Source organism: Apis laboriosa, unplaced genomic scaffold, assembly GCF_014066325.1.
Source record: "Apis laboriosa isolate Shangri-la unplaced genomic scaffold, ASM1406632v1 scaffold42_cov153, whole genome shotgun sequence".
Taxonomy (NCBI): Eukaryota; Metazoa; Arthropoda; class Insecta; order Hymenoptera; family Apidae; genus Apis; species Apis laboriosa.
Window position 1 is genome coordinate 2225967 of NW_025223257.1, and position 15708 is coordinate 2241674.

General features: G+C 45.1%; 1 protein-coding gene across 10 annotated transcripts in view; it reads left to right on the forward strand.

Moving 5' to 3' along the window:
- The window catches only part of LOC122716163 (voltage-dependent L-type calcium channel subunit beta-2), a 74594-nt gene that overhangs the window by 1469 nt on the left and 57417 nt on the right, over positions 1-15708 (forward strand). For all 10 annotated transcript variants that reach the window (XR_006346973.1, XR_006346974.1, XM_043938994.1 and 7 more), the window contains exon 2: positions 532-1426. Coding sequence is in view for 8 of the 10 variants with exons in the window: in XM_043938994.1 (XP_043794929.1) it covers positions 1190-1426 (237 nt within the window). In the remaining 2 variants the exon portion in view is untranslated. The remainder of the gene's footprint in view (positions 1-531; positions 1427-15708) is intronic.

The following is a 15708-nucleotide window of genomic DNA, read 5'->3' on the forward strand; positions in this document are numbered from 1 at the left end:
CAAAATAGCTTGGCTCACTAAATTTAAATTGAATTATCCGTCGCGACGTATGGTAACGGTGTGAAAATTGAATTTACATCTTACGTAGTTGCGGTAGTGTTACGCCAAAGGCTGTGAGAACTATAGGCCCCTTTATCGAATAGTCTCGCCTCTTCTTCGCGCGCGCGTGTGTGTGTATAAAAATATATCCACGGATATTTTCGCGCGGCAAACTATTCCAATCGTTAATCTGTCCCGCCAACCTTTGACCGATAAAACGCTTTATATCGTAAACGTAATCGTCGTGACAACTTTTTCATCCACCATAACGAATAAAATAACAAATATTCGCGTTCTTCCTAACTTAAAAATATCCGTGAATCTAAATCCAATCCAAATCACAATAAATTCAAGTATCAATCAGCCGGCCAATTTACAATCAAAATTCGCCACACACACACACGCGCACACATCTCGAACACCTCTCCAATCATCTGTCCAATCGGTTCGATCGATCCCGTATTAATCCCTTCAATCCGCCTTTATTTACAGATTTATTTACACTCGAAGCGCGTCATCTTCAGCCGCCACTCTCTCGCTACTTCCGTTTCTCCACTGCCGCTTCGTCGCCTCTAGCCACCCACTCGCCCCGTGAAAGCGAGCAAATAGCAAATAGTAATCTTCTACTTGCGAGAGACAAAACGCTGTAAAAAGGACGATCTTGAAATTCTTGTAAAAAAAAGCTCCTCCAAAGAAGAGGAGAAAAGAAGAATCGAAAAGAGCGAGGAGGAAGGAAAAAAGGAAAAAGAAACGAAGAGAAATAAGAGAGAGAGAGAGAGAGAGAAGATCGGAAGGAAAGAAAAGAATCGCGGAGGAGGGGAGGGTGGCGTAGAATCGTAAGTGGAAGAAGAAGAGTTGGGTCGTGAGGGGTCCAAAAAGCGTAGCGTTTGGGTGTGATGTGGTGGAGCCCCCCGAGGGGCCGCGGGGGCAGGAGGTTCGAGGCAGATCGGTGGTGAGGGCCCCAGGCACGGCTCGGTTGCCCCGCGGCGAGGTCGCCGGAGGGGCGGGGGACGAGGTAGGATGGTGTGACCTCCGGCGTTATCCCGCCCGACGCGGAGGTGGTGCTGGAGGTGGCGGAGGCGGTGGTGGAGGAGGTGGCGGTGGAGCCGAGCAGCTGCTGCTCGACTCGCAGGAGGAGGAGCCGACGGCGATGTCGAGGCAGCTTCGCGGTGAACGGGACCACGTGAGCCGTTGCGACCTCCGAGAACAACGCGACTTCCGCGACCTTCGGGACCTACGCGACCGGGACCCCAGGGATTTCAGGGATTACCCCAGGGACAGGGACATCAGGGACGACAGGGACGACGTGGAGAGGGTGCGGGACGATTACCTGGATTACGATCATCATCCTACCGCTGCGTCCACTTCGGCGCTCACCAACAACCCGGTGAGTTTCTCATTTTTCGTTTCCGCTTTTTTTCTTTTCGAATTTCGATGATCCCCCGCTGGATCGATGATGTTCGTGATTTTGTACCTTCGCTCTTTTTTTTTTTTTTTTTTAAATTAATAACAACAGCCGGATCCGTAATTTTGCTGGACCAATGACTCCGCTGAATTCGTGTTTTTCCTTTTTTTGAATTATCGGTTTTTTTTTTTTGGGACGAGAAACGGATTTAGGATTGATAGGGTTCGCTCGTAGAGCAGGGTGAATAGAGTAGAGTTGGGATTGTAGAGTTTTCGGTGAGAGTGGGTAATAAAAGGTGGGAAGAAAAGGGCCACTCGAGACTGTACAAAGGTCAAGGTTTTTGATACCACTGTTGGTCGGATGGTGATAAGCAGTGGGTATCATTATTACAGAAGTAGACTTGAAGGGGCTTGTGAATACGAGGTGTGAAAGGGGATGAGGTACTCCAGTTTTTGCATCAAGGTCAAGGTTTTTGGTACCATTTCTAAGGAAGAAAGTTTCTCGATGCTTGAAATTAATTTTGAAATCGAATTGTCATTTCAATGATTTCATTTTTTTTTCCCTTTCTTTTTTCTATTTTTTATATTTGCATCATGTATGTACAATATTATTTGTACACACGTGCACACGACGAGGAAACAACACAGATATCGATTATCTAATTCGGGCACTCTATTTTATCTATCTTTCGTACTTATCTTTCGTCGCCCATATCGAAATATTCATTAATTTTAAAAGTTTCACGAAAGAAAGAAGCGTACTCTCAACATTCCCAAACGTCCAACAAGTTCAAATTATTTCCTACAAGAGCAATAACGTTATGAAAAAGTTAAAAGTCTATTTATCTTTTTTCTTTGAAATTTACGTTTATCGAATCCATCGACGACGCACATCTATTCATCCTGTTTACGAAGTTCGAGTATACGGGGTGTGATAGATGTTGCACAAGGTGCCGTCACATATGAAAATTTCCAGGAAGCAATATCCACGCACAGAGAGGGTGTCTCGTATAAACTTAGAAAAACACGTATATATAGAAATATACGTGGAAGTGAATTGCGAGCATTCGTCTGAAACATTTCTCTTTGATATTTCGCCTACCATTGCGCAACGTTACGTTACCATTACGTTACCGTTTGCACGCCATTCCCGCTGTACTCTACAAACTTTCCATCAACCTCGGTGGTACTCGTCGATCGAAACGAATCCTATTTTCCATACCGCGTACCATTACCGATCGTTAATCTCCCTATAATTTATACACTTTACTCGAACATTGCGTTAGTCGAAAATTACGCAATATCGCGTTTTCGATAATTTATAGAGAGCTCTGTCCAACCATCGAGCGCTACGTGATTTATCATCGACGCCTTTTTTCTTTCTTTCTTTCTTTTTTTTCTTTTTTTTTTTTTTTTTTTTTTTTACAAAAGAGGAATCAAAGGTACAGATATCTCTCGGTACTTTTTCGTAAGAGTAGACAGAATTCCAGGAAACTAGTTCACCGGGAAAGGAATGCGAAGAGTCGCCTAATTTATTCCGACTGCGTTCACGCGAAAGAGAGAGAGAGAGAGAGAGAGAGAATCGTGAACGCGACGGAGACGACGAAGACGAACGTAAGAAAATGAAAGATGGTCGGTATAGTCTGATCAAAGCAAGTCTCCTCGGCCTGTTTCCACCGTCCCTCATATCCACGCTATTCCAACGACCAAGCACTTCATTTAGCGCTTCTCCATGTTTCATAGAGAGAACTAGTTAGATACCGCAGCATCGTTGGTGCCCCTCATTTGCAGCTGCATTCAGCCGGGCTTGGCTCGGCTCGGCTCTCTCCGCGATATAGAGGAGAGCAGGCCCACTCTCTTTTTCTCGTCTCGAGGGTCAGAAGTGCTAATGAGACAGACACGAGATGATGGGGTGGAAAATGGAATCGAGTCTCTTTGGAACGCTTCTTTTTTAACCCACTCCCTTTCTATTCCCGTGGATGGAAATAGTCGTGATACGCTTTGGAAAACTGGGCCATGTTTTGTTCCGTCGAACGTCGTCCAAATCCCCAAAGATGGTAATAAATTTACGCGGGAGAGACAAGGGAGAGATGAATAAGAGGGGAGGAGAGAGAGGCAAAGGAAAGTTTTTAATTATTCGAATCGTACCAAGTTTCGCGAGAGAGTTTATTTCTCGATCCCGGAAGATTGTTTCGTTCCGTGATTGCGAGGGAAAAGTTTAGCCAAGTTTAAGCTCCCTCGATGCTCCTTCCTTGCCAAGATGCTCGACCCTTTTAATTTTTCATACGCTTTCAACGATACATTTCTCAATAATTGAGCTTTATCACGTGCCAGAAACGGGCATCTATTTATCCACATACGCGCGTAATGATGCAAGAAATTATACACCTGGACACACTCCGCTCTGATTTATCCGTTTAGCTTTCCACTCGATATGCAAATCGATTTACAACACGCTCGTTTACAAGCCGAGTTTACGAGTCGAGCGCGAACGAGTTTCTTTCAAAAACTTTTTCGAGTAATAATATTCGTTTTCGAGTAAACAAATTCAGGTTCATCGACCATTTACGAAATCGCCGTATTATTATTTACACGCATACGAAGGTATATGTTGAAACGTTGTGCGCATATAATTCGCATACGCCGACAGCATGTTTTCCTTCTCTCCTCTTCCTTCTTCCCTTCGCAGATTTTCGAGCGTTCTTTAATCGTCATCTTTACGCGTGTTCCGGTATCAATCACGAGCGTGTTTATCAAAGGCAACCCTTCACTTATCTCGATCGCGTATGCTCAACCCGGCGCACGCTTTATAATCGCGGTATACACCTATAATCATGCAAATAACTGGCCGCTTATTAAAATGCAACTATATTACTATATACACCGGCCATGATAATCGTGCCAACTTAATCGGGACTTTCCGGTGGCTTGTCACACGGTATACAGCCAATTATCGATCATTTTTCAATGCCAGAACGCAAAAGCGACGAGGTGTGCGGTTTTTAAACGATTGATTATCGTTCCTCCGCGCTAATATATAGGCTAGATAGTGGCTAACAAACGCTAAAAGTACGTATTGTGACAGATTCGTGAATCAAACGCGTCAATGTACAATATGTTAATACATTTATAATTGATATTTATCTCGAGAAATCTTTCAAGAGTCGATTTTTTTCAAGAGGGAAATCTAAAACTAAAACGATAGATAAAAGTTAGATTATATAGAAATTTAACTCTTCGAGGAACACAAATAAATGTTAAAGGATGTTCTACCTTTTCATACGATGGAATATTTTTCAACTTCGTTTAAACTAAAAATTAGAAATAATTGAAATTTAGAAAAGAATTTCTATTACGCGTAATATTTTATTAAAATAAAATTTTTCTTTTTTCGTCGCACGATTCTCTTTTTAATCTGAAAATTTGCGTCGCAAAAAGTTAAATTTGCATTAGATAAAGTAAGACGAAGATAGTACTGTCTCACTTCGTCTAATACTCGAGGAACAAATTTTAATGGACGTTTTTGTATATGAATTTTTGTCTTTAGCCTCTAGAATCATCTGTTAAATATTCCATTTCAAAGATTCTTGGTCGTGAAAATTGGGGCGGGTGAACTCGTAATCGAATAATCGAGAGTTCGATTTGCAAAATTTTCACGAGGTTTCCACCATCCGATTGTATGCACCGAGGATTGCTCGTGCGGCGAATGCAAATGAAATTTTGCATATTTATGGAACATACATAGGTACGTAGCTCATACGCAAGCCATCGATCTTTGAGTTTGTTTATTCGCCGTGTTTTCCCATTGATTATCGCGTGGTTCCGTTATCGCGTTGTTAATGGAATGTAATTATTAGGCTCTTATGATTTTTACTCGTGTTTGATGTTTATCGTTGTGTATCGTCGTGTATATTTAAATGTTAAACCTTTTCAATGATGAAATTTTGAGGAATCCGATGCTTTCGAAGATTTAGATCCCCCATCCCATTTAGATGATGTTTCTAAACATATTCGAAATAATCGGAATAATCGTAAGATTTTCTCTTTCATCAATTTTTAAACTCGCAAGAATTGTTGGAAAACTGCAAGCGTTCGAAGGTTCTATAAATTTTTTTTAATGCTGAGTGCATTCGTTAAAACGAAAGAATGAAAAAATTTCAGGCATTCGAACAGTTTATAGAGATATTATTAAGATTTGTGCAACGAGAATGTCGACCCGGGCTTCGAGATTCAAGATGTCTCTTCTCGGTGTACAAACCGTGAAATCGATCGAAAGTTTCGCGGGTGAATGTTTCAATCTAAGTTATAAGGAACGTGACTCGGATGATCCTCGCTTAACCCAGATCCACGGATATATCCTGTCGTCTCTCAGGGTATAAACCTGGTCATGCGACGGGGAAGGTTTTTTCGATTCACCGTAAAATCGAGTCGGAAAATTGGCGAAAGATATTCGAGTACTTTTATTTTTCCGGACCTAACCATCTTCTCGATTTCGAAACACATCCATCTGTAATAAAACAACTTTATTTATTATTTATCCGTGAGATCAAAAAAAATTTCGCTACCGAAATATTGAATACTTTTCAATTTATCTGTTTGAAATACCAATTTTAAAGAAACATTTTGCTCTCCGCAATAAAAAAAAAGATACATTCCTGATGCTGAAGAAAAAGACAATTGCAGCACACCAATTATAGTGCATCGAGATACCCGTTGAAAGGTATAGTTACACCGTTAACAACCGTCAAACCATGCAAATCGTCGGCACAGCCATTCCCCCGGTCGTAAACCACCGTGTGAGAGATCGGCCGTGGAGGTGAGCGCGACATTTCCACCTGGTTACACGCCCCGGTGTACATCGAAATCGCTCGTATTACGGCCTAAAAAGCGCACGCGTATAACTCAGTTTTTTCCATTAAACTGCCCTCGTTGGAGAGCATTAAAGATCGCGGAAAAAGCAATCCCCATGGAAAGAAAACCATGGAAAGACCCATGGAAAGAAAAGGGAAAAATATACCTCGATAATCGTGGTACGCGAGAATGGTACGCGATATTTCGAGCACACCCACGCAACGTATCCAAGTTCATCACCGATCATCTCATCTCCGTCTCGCGGAGATGTAGGATCGATTATCGCGCGCCAGATAGTCCCCGAAGTGCGTCACGCGCTAAAAGATTCAGAGGCAGCGGGCACGTAAATAGCTTCCGCTCGACCAGGCCGAGGCTGCATCGATCTAACTGCATCATTCGACGCAACGGAGCACGTTACGCGCGGACGCGCTACGCTGGAAAATGCCGAGGCCGATACATACCATTCCCCCTCCCCTGCCCCCCTCCGAAAAAAAACATGGGGGCGTTTTACGAGGTAAAACGCCACCGAGTACAACGCCTGTAAAATTCGTGGATCGATAGAGGAGTAGATGATGTTTCCTTCCCTACACGTGCCCTGCTCACGTATAATATACGTGTATGGGAAGGATGGAGCACGCACACTTTCGTTACACAGAGTTCTTCGGGCTAGTGGGTCTCCGATGGTTGGTCGCTTCGAGTCTCCAGACCCGGTTCCATCGAATATAGGTCAGTGTACAAGCCGGCAAAAGCAAAAGAGCACCACCTCAGACTTTTAGCCGTGAGCGCGGCAAACGATCGTCCCTGCTTTGGAGCGAGCTAGAGCGAGCGTGCTGCTGGCCGAAGGAGTCCGCTAACGGCCAAACGGGTTTGCACGCCCGTCGTTCCCTTCCTTCCTCCTTTTTTTTCTCTCTCTCTCTCTCTCTTTCTCTCTCCCCTTCCTCGCCGAGAAAGGATTCCTTCAAACAATCCCCCTCTCTTTCTTCCTCTCCTCTTCCCTCCTTCCTTCTCTATCCGCGCGCAGCCCGACCGCGGAGTGAGGTCCCTCCCGATTCACCGTCCAAATTATTGTTAATGGACCACTCGCGGTGTGCGTATATATATATATATATGTACATATATCGCGGCGGTGAACCGGTCCACTTCTCTCTCGGCCGGCAGGAATCCGTATAATGCGCCTCTCTTAGCGTCTTCTAATTAAACGTTCCTTTGTCTCGTCCTTGATCTTGTTCCGTCATTTTTTTTTCTTTCACACAAGGATTTCGCATTTCGCGCTATTAAATCGAGCTTTTTTTTAACGAAACGAGGAACGAGAACGACGAATCTTCCTTCCTTTCTTCTCTCCTTCTTTCCTTGTTTTCTTCTCGCGAACGTGGCGCTGGAGAAATTTTTCGCGCGTGTATCGAATATACAAGTACAACGCGAGGAGGACAAAGAAAGTGTTGGAGATGGTTGACTCGGGTTGGAAAAAAATTCGGCGACAAATTCCCCCGCGACTTACGTCCCACCTGGAAACGAAGAAGGAGAAGGAGAAGAAGATGGCGAAGGATAAGGAAGGATAAGGAGGCGAGGAAGAGGGATATCTCGTACTAGAGGTGGGACGTGATCGCGAGAGGAGAGAGGCTTTGTTGTTCTAGGCTGGCCAGGCTTTTCGGCTCCGCTTCTAGACCGTGTTTTGTTACACCGCGCCATAGTTGCACTCTTTCGTTCTCTCCCGTCTCCACCTTCGCCGCTCCTTAAACACGTTTCTAAGCCGCCGGGCCGAGTCTTACTACGCCCGCTCCTTTCGTCCCCTTTTCGCCCTTTCGTCTGTCCGCGCACGCAGACAGGCGCACAGGCGACAGCGTGAAGCCGCTAACGTAGAAGCGGACAGGCGCGACTGCAAAAAGATGGAGGGAGGGAGGGAGGGAGGGAGGGAGGAAGGAAGGAAGGAAGGGCTCGCAAATCATCGTCGCAGACGATGGCTGCTTATGCTCGAAGCGTGTACACCTGCGGAATTGGTGGCGCGGAAAAGAAAAAGAAAGAAGAAGAAGAAGAAGAAGAAGGGCCAGACGACCGCGTGCCTCCGAAATTGCAGAATTATTATTCTTCTCGGAACGGGGCCAACGAGTGTCGCCAACTCGTATCGTGGAATCGAAGGAGGAAACGCGAAGGAAAAGAAAGAAGAGGAAGAAGAAGAAGAAGAAAAAGAGCGAATAACGAGCAGGATGAAGCCGAAGAGTTGGAGGAGATTTCTCGAGGACCTCGTGACTTCCCTTTTCTAACCGGTGCCCCAAGGGCAATGAAAAACGAATATAAGGCTCGCTGTGCACCCCCTCTTCCTTTGCACCTGATCGGTCGGGACCCTCTGCCCGCTTAATTGGAAAGATCCACGAAAGATCGAGCATTGTTTGCGGACAAGAGTCGCGTGAAACACGCGAGCCGAGAATTTCTATGGTGAGCTGAGAAAGAGAAGGAGGCAGAGAGAGGGAGAGAGAGAGAGAGATAAAGAGAGAGGGAGAAGGATTTAGAGGGACAAGATGGATAGGTAGTTGGAAATAGTAATAGAAGTTGACGCCCTGAGTACACCTCGATAACGGCGGAATAATTATCGGGGAGCAGATGGCGCGACACGAGAAATTGGAGTTTCCGGTCAGGCTGGAATCCGGTGGAATAATAACCACGACGTTTTGACCGGTGGTCAAACGAAAACGTTACTGCAACGTTAAGGTTTCATCGCGTCGATAGAGCAGATATGTGGAGTTACGTTTTCGTGACGGGAATATCGGGATTTCGACGTTTCGATATCTTTGTCCCTATTGAAAGAGATATAACGAGTTGGACTTTGGATCGAATAATAATCGTTTGAAAATTTAATCGTAGAGAAAGAGAGAGAGAGGGAGAGAATCGAGGCTGAAAACGGCGAAGTAAACGCGCATTACTTGGCCAGAGGATTTGTTTGTTATTTCAGAGGCCATTACATCTATTCTGGTCTTTGTTTATAAGCAGTTGGAAGTAGGAAACTTACTCGAGAGACGATGGCTTGTGCTGTCCGGGGGAGGAAAATTTTCGATCCCTCGTTTTCTCGAAAAACGAGGCATTACGCGAATACAAGTTACATTATGCACTTTCCAGTTTACTTTCCGCCCCTCTCCTCCACTCGACGCATTATTTAAAGCTTCGCAATCGTTTCCTCGTTCGCCGGTGCTTAAAGATAGAACTCGTACGATAAATCCACCGTCACGATTCACTGAACTTCCGTTCAGCTTCTCGCTTCTGGCCCGATAAATCATTGCTCGCGTTTCAGATTGAGTTTATTATTTGGTTGCACAACGCCTTTTTTTCTTCCTCTTCCCCTTCTCGAATCGGCGAGCCTCTGATAAATTTATACATCTTCCCGATTCTATTGTACAAGGGAACATATCAAAAAAAAAAAAAAAAAAAGAAAAAAAAAAAAGAAGGGAAAAAAGGAGAAACAATAGGAATCACGAATGTTGGAAGATTAATTAACTCGTCGCGCGTATCTCTTCTATCCCCGTCCACGCTTCAATAACCATAACTTGTTAAAAACCGACGTAATTACGCGAAGACGCGTATCAAGATCTCGAGTTAATATCCAAAGATCGTCGGGTTTCCAAGTGAGAGCGGTCGTAAGTAAGGCATAAATAAAACATGATCTCTCGCGTTCGCGTGATACGCCACGGCGAGTCTCGTGTGCAATAACAAATCAGAAAACAACGAAGGAGAGGGAAAAATGAGAGAGAGAGAGAGAAAGGAGAGGAGAAAAAAAAGAAGAGAAATTCGTCGGCTGACGAGAGGAACACATACGTGGAATAATCGTGGAAGAGGGAGGGAGAAGGAGGATCGGAATCGGTAAGGATCGGTAAGTCGAAGTGAGAGGCGAGGAGGGAGACGAGGCGTCGGGATGATCCTTACGTAAAATATCGCGCGGCTATCCGCAGGAACGGTCGGCCGAATATTATTTCGCCTCGTAAAGATCCTGATGAGCGTCGGCCAAGGATTATTTAATGACGCGTGTATCTCTCTCTCTCTCTCTCTCTCTCGACGAAGCGGTGCACGAAGCCCCGTCCGCAGGCAGGTATAAAGGTATAAAGGTAAGTAGGGATGAGAGGAGATGGTCCGACGGGGGAGGAGGGGGGTGTATACGCCAAGTCCGTCCATCCGTCCAGGTATGCGCCGCGTGTGTTTGTAACCGACGACGGCAACGACTACCGAGGTTCACGCGTGTATGAGTGGGTGGAGAGAAAGAATCGTAGATGCACGCGGGCATAGGTGGACGACGAAGCCTTCACGAGCTTGAAGCTCGCGGCAAATGACAGGGGATCGGGAGGGTTAAACTAACTCCGTCCCTTTCTATCCACCTTCGGATCATCGACGATGCTCCCGAGCGTGGTTTCGGCCACGGAGAACCGTCTCTCTCCTTCCTTCTCGCCGTCCAATGTATCTTCTCCCCGCTCTTTCTTCTCCCCGAACCGAGAAGAGAGTCCTTTCTCAGGTAAATCGAAACAGGTACCAGCATCACCGACGTTTTTACCAATACCAACAACCCACCGAGATCCTTTTGCCCGAACGTCGATGCAACGAGGAGGAGGGAAGAGAGAAAGAGAGAGAGAGAGAGTATGTGTGTGTACGCGTGTGTGTTCGAGGATGGATGAGGGGGCGTTTTTCGGTTCCACCCGCTCCAACGTCGATTTTTACCGTGTGTTTACCGCTCATAGACGCATAACATGCCCTACCTGTGCTAAAAATATTCCTATACGCGAGAGGAGCCATTCTATCTACCTGGACGAAAACATTTTCTCACGAGAAACCCTGATTGTCCGTTCATTAGCGCGATATTCTTAGACGGATACCTCCTTTTTCTTTCCCTTTTTTTTTTTTCTTCTTCTTTTAAAGGTGATCCGGGATGACAGGAATCGAATTGTAATAACGTATATCGAATAATAATTATCCTCCTCAGGGAGGATCGGTAAATTATAATCGCGATTGTATTAGAATCATCGTACAAGTCTTTAATTCGAACGTGTCCGCGTACGTACACAACTCGAGCGAATACAACTCGATTGTATTTACGATTCGTTAATGGTACGAATAATGGCCGGGATTTTTAGAAGAATTTGTTACGACCGTTTGTACGTTCGTTCTAGTAACGATCCTCCTGGTTAACAAACGAAGAACATGACATGGTGTATCCATGGTGAACTCATGGATCCGGAAAGACTGGATTATTTATAGACGATGGGGTTCGAATTACTTCACCTGTCCGGGATAGTTCTCGTCAAACTCGTTGCGCCCGACTTTACAAAAGCCTCGGTCTGGATCGTTTCCAAACGAGAAGAAAGACTGTGGAAGGCACGCTACGTACCTCGTTCCAAGATTCCACGGCCACTTTATCATAGAAAATCTTGGAGAATGCAGCAGTAGGACTGCTGGCTACCTGACATCTCGGGGGGAGGGGGGAGGGGATGAAGGATCTTTCCAAGGGATCTCTCCGCCGAAGGAAAGAGAAACGTCGAAGATGGACATTAGTGACACTTCATTAAGATAATTCCGATAAATCCTGGTTTCCATTCCCCTCCCATTCCTATTTTCTTTTTTTCTTCCTCCGCTTTGGACCAGTGAACTTTAGAAGAACGATAATAACAGCTGGCGTTTGTTCTTCGTAACGAAAGAAATTTAAAACTTTGGTCATTATACGGAACTCACTATTGTGTCACGTTCACGCAACTCCTAGATAAAGAAAATATCGCGTGTCTTTTCAAAATGAAACGATAGATAATAGAATAAAAAGACGAGTCTCGATATCTAAACGATATTACCCAATTATTTATTGCACAAACAAATTTCTTCGATTTCTCGTTTTCTTAAAACTCTCTTACTTAAAGAAACGAGCATAAAATGTGTTCGCTTTTATTACCCAAAGTATCGAGCGAGACATCTGGCGTACGAGAACAGAGTTAACCGTAATCCCGAGAAATCGAAATCCGTCGAAATCGATACGCGAATCCTCCTAGATCCTCGCACACCGGTTTCGCTAATCTAATCCATTTCGTGGAACAGATTATCCACGTGTTCACGTGTGCACACCGTCCCTTCTATCCGTCCAAGTGAAACGCAGCTGCGGGGATGATTCGACGTGGATGACGTCTGGGCTGGTAATTATGCGAGGAAGGGTTGATTATTTTCGCGGGAAGGGAAGAGAGAGGGGAGGGAGACGAGGTGTACACGAGGTTGTGCACGAAATTGGTCGGTGACTAGATGGATAGCTCGCGAGCAATTTGGCGGCCTGTAACGAAGGGCCTGCGAAAACAAAGGATCGTCCTCTCCCCGGCCAATTGTTGCATTATTCATGCGTTTCTAGCAAGAAGCGGTCGTAAGCCATGCCCAGCCCCGGGACTGCTCTCCCCTCTTCCCCTCTTTCCATCACGCGGGCCCTCCCTCCCTCTCTCTCTCTCTCTCTCTCTCTCTCTCTCTCTCTTTCCCTCTATCTCTCCTCTCCGTTCGCCTTCGAAAAATTCATTTTGTTCCCGTTGGCCGCCTTAGACGCGCCATTAATGCGGCTGTGTACGGCGAGGGCTACCTCGATTACTCGAACTCGAGAGACTAGAAGACCTTCGGAGCTCGAAACTAGTTCCTTCCTTGTCCCAGAGGATCGTGTCAAAAATTTGACTGAGAGGCTGTGTACGCCTTTTATCGTGTGCGGAGTATCGACGTATCGGAGAAAGAAACGAAATTCTTCTAGGGGAACGAGCAGTGGCGAATTTCTTTCTTCAGAAGGATCGTTTGTTAATTAATACGATCGTGATGTTTATTTTATTCATTTTTTTCACGATTCTCAATGCATTTTCTTTTTGCTTTCGGTTTCTTCCGGAATTATTAACTTTGTAATTGATCCTGTGATAAGAAATTTATGAAAATAAATCGAATGAAAATAAATCGTGAAAATAAATGGTATTCTTTCATTATTTCGAAATGATCGTGTAACGTAGCAGAAAGAAACGAAGCATATTATCAATTGTATGAATTAAAAATATTCAAAGAATATTTGGATATAGTCTCGGAATTGTAAAGTTACAACGAAATTCCATCGAACGAATAAATTCACTTATCCGAACACATTTTTTTCAAATTTTCCATTATTGAAGAATCAGAAGGAGGCAGGGAGGAGATTATACGGTCGTTATTCATACAAATTCCACGTACGTTCCGAGCAAAATCTCTCGTCCACCGGTTTCCTCTCGAAAAACTTTCGTATTCCCGGTTCACACGCATCGAGATCGGGCCGCGTCGGAATGGAATCGCGTGTTCTTTGGGTCATTTAGCCAGGTTAAATTAATTAATAAGGCTGATCCGTTTCTTGCGCTGATCCGGTCGCTTGCATCTAAGCTTCGGTTTTGCGTTGGTAGAGGCCTTTGACAAAGCGGTACGATAAATATGTAGCAGCGTCTCGTCCTTTTCCTCCGCATTCCTGGCCCCCGCTTCGCCTGCCACCCTCTTCCCAGAAACCGCGACTTCGAAACACAAGCGTACCACGGCAAAAAGAGCGATCCTGCCCGTTCGTCGCGGTATTTCGATCGCCTAGAATCGAGAAAGAGAGAGAGAGAGAGAGAGAGAGAGGGAGGGAGGGAGGCCGGCTAAGCGGCTTTCATTGCGGCAATAAGAATTCCAGGGGATCGTTAAGCTCGCTGAAATCCGCGACATAACTTTCTAGGAACTTCTAGGAAGCGGGACGATCCAGTTACGATCCCCGTTCTTTCCCCGTCGAGCGGAAGGTGAACTCGAAGCAAAAACCGAATCGTCTTCGTTCGTGGATAGATGGTTCGATGCTGCCGTTGCCAAAGTTTGCCCCGTCATTTGAAAACTATCCTATCCGTCGAAATCATCCGTCCCTGAACCGATTTGAGAAATAAATTCGAATTAAATTTTCCTCGCGAACGTTGTCACCGACGAGGACAAGAAGATAGAAGGATTTTAAACGGGTAAAAGGAAAAGGAAAGTCTTTCAAAGAGAAGAAACGAGCACGATTCATTATTTCAAGATCCATCAAGCATCGAGAAAGATGTATCTTGGATAGAGGAGACCGTGTTCCCTTCCTTTTTTAACGTCGAATCGCGAGCTTCGTTCCGTTTTCCAACTCGTTCGAAAAACCAACCAACTACCCCCTCCTACCACCAGCCTCGCGATGGAATTCAGCCAAACGTCAAACATTTGAATTCCACCACGAGGGAAGAAACGATATCGATTATCGTAGCCATCTTCGACCTCCACCTTCTTTCCTTTACCAAACCTCTTATTCCTCTCCTTGGAAGAAAGAAAGGGAGGGGGGAGGGGGCCGACTCGCGACATAATTCCGCCTACCAATCTTTCCTACAACCCCCCCTCCTCCCACACAGTCGGTCGAAACGAAGTGGAAAAGGATCGAGATTACTTAACCCAAGTCGGTACTTGGAGATAATTCCCTTAAGCAGCGCCTATAAAACCGTAATTTACCGCGGCCTGGTGTTCGAGGATTATGTAATTTCTTGGTTAGGCGAATCCAAGAGAGCGAAATAACGAAGCGCAAGAACGATTCTATAAATTCCCCTGGAATCTTTATTGCCTTTACAGCTCGTATCAATATTCTCGATCCGATCTCCTTTCTTCCTCCTTTACCCCTCCCTTCTTCCATCTCTCCTCTCGCGAGAGTCACGAAGTCCAGAAGCCGATCTCGTCTCCGAAGATCGTCGTTTCTTAAATTGTACCGCGTTAGATCGCGCGCGATCCATCGAGCTACGACAGGAAGTCGTCGTGGAAGTCGTCTCTCGAGCACGGGGCACGGAAGAACGGAAGGCATTTGACGATTTTGAAAATTAATTAGGCTCTCTGATCAGGCAACGAGGCAAGATAAAGTCCTTCTCTCTCTGTACGGTTGGTTTCGAATCGAGCAAACCGAGCGAGATATAACGACAGTGTCTCCTCGTTACCTTAAAGCTCGATCTACGTATTAAAAACAGCATGACGTTTGGCAATAGCCGAAGTGAGTGGTGAAGAGGGGAAGAAGGGCGAGAAGGGAGGGCGGTGTATATCCAGGCTAATAAAGAATTTATGGCCCTCGTTATCGGTAACGATTTTCTACGAATGAAACGTTGATTAACCGGCCCGTGTAAAAAAGCTAGGAAACCAGATAGCCCGGCAACAAGCAGAGACCGATTAAACGAATTCATGAATAAATTGTGAAACCGACGCACCTGCCTCCTTCTCCTTGCACCTTACGTATTTTAAATTTAACGTCAACCTTTCCATCAGGATTCGCTAATGACACGTTACACGTGAAAAATTAAGCGGGAATCATCGTCGTGATGATGAAGAGAGTTTGTAAACGCGATGGATATATATATGCCGTGATTTTTCTTTTTTTTTTTTTTTTTTTTTTTTTTT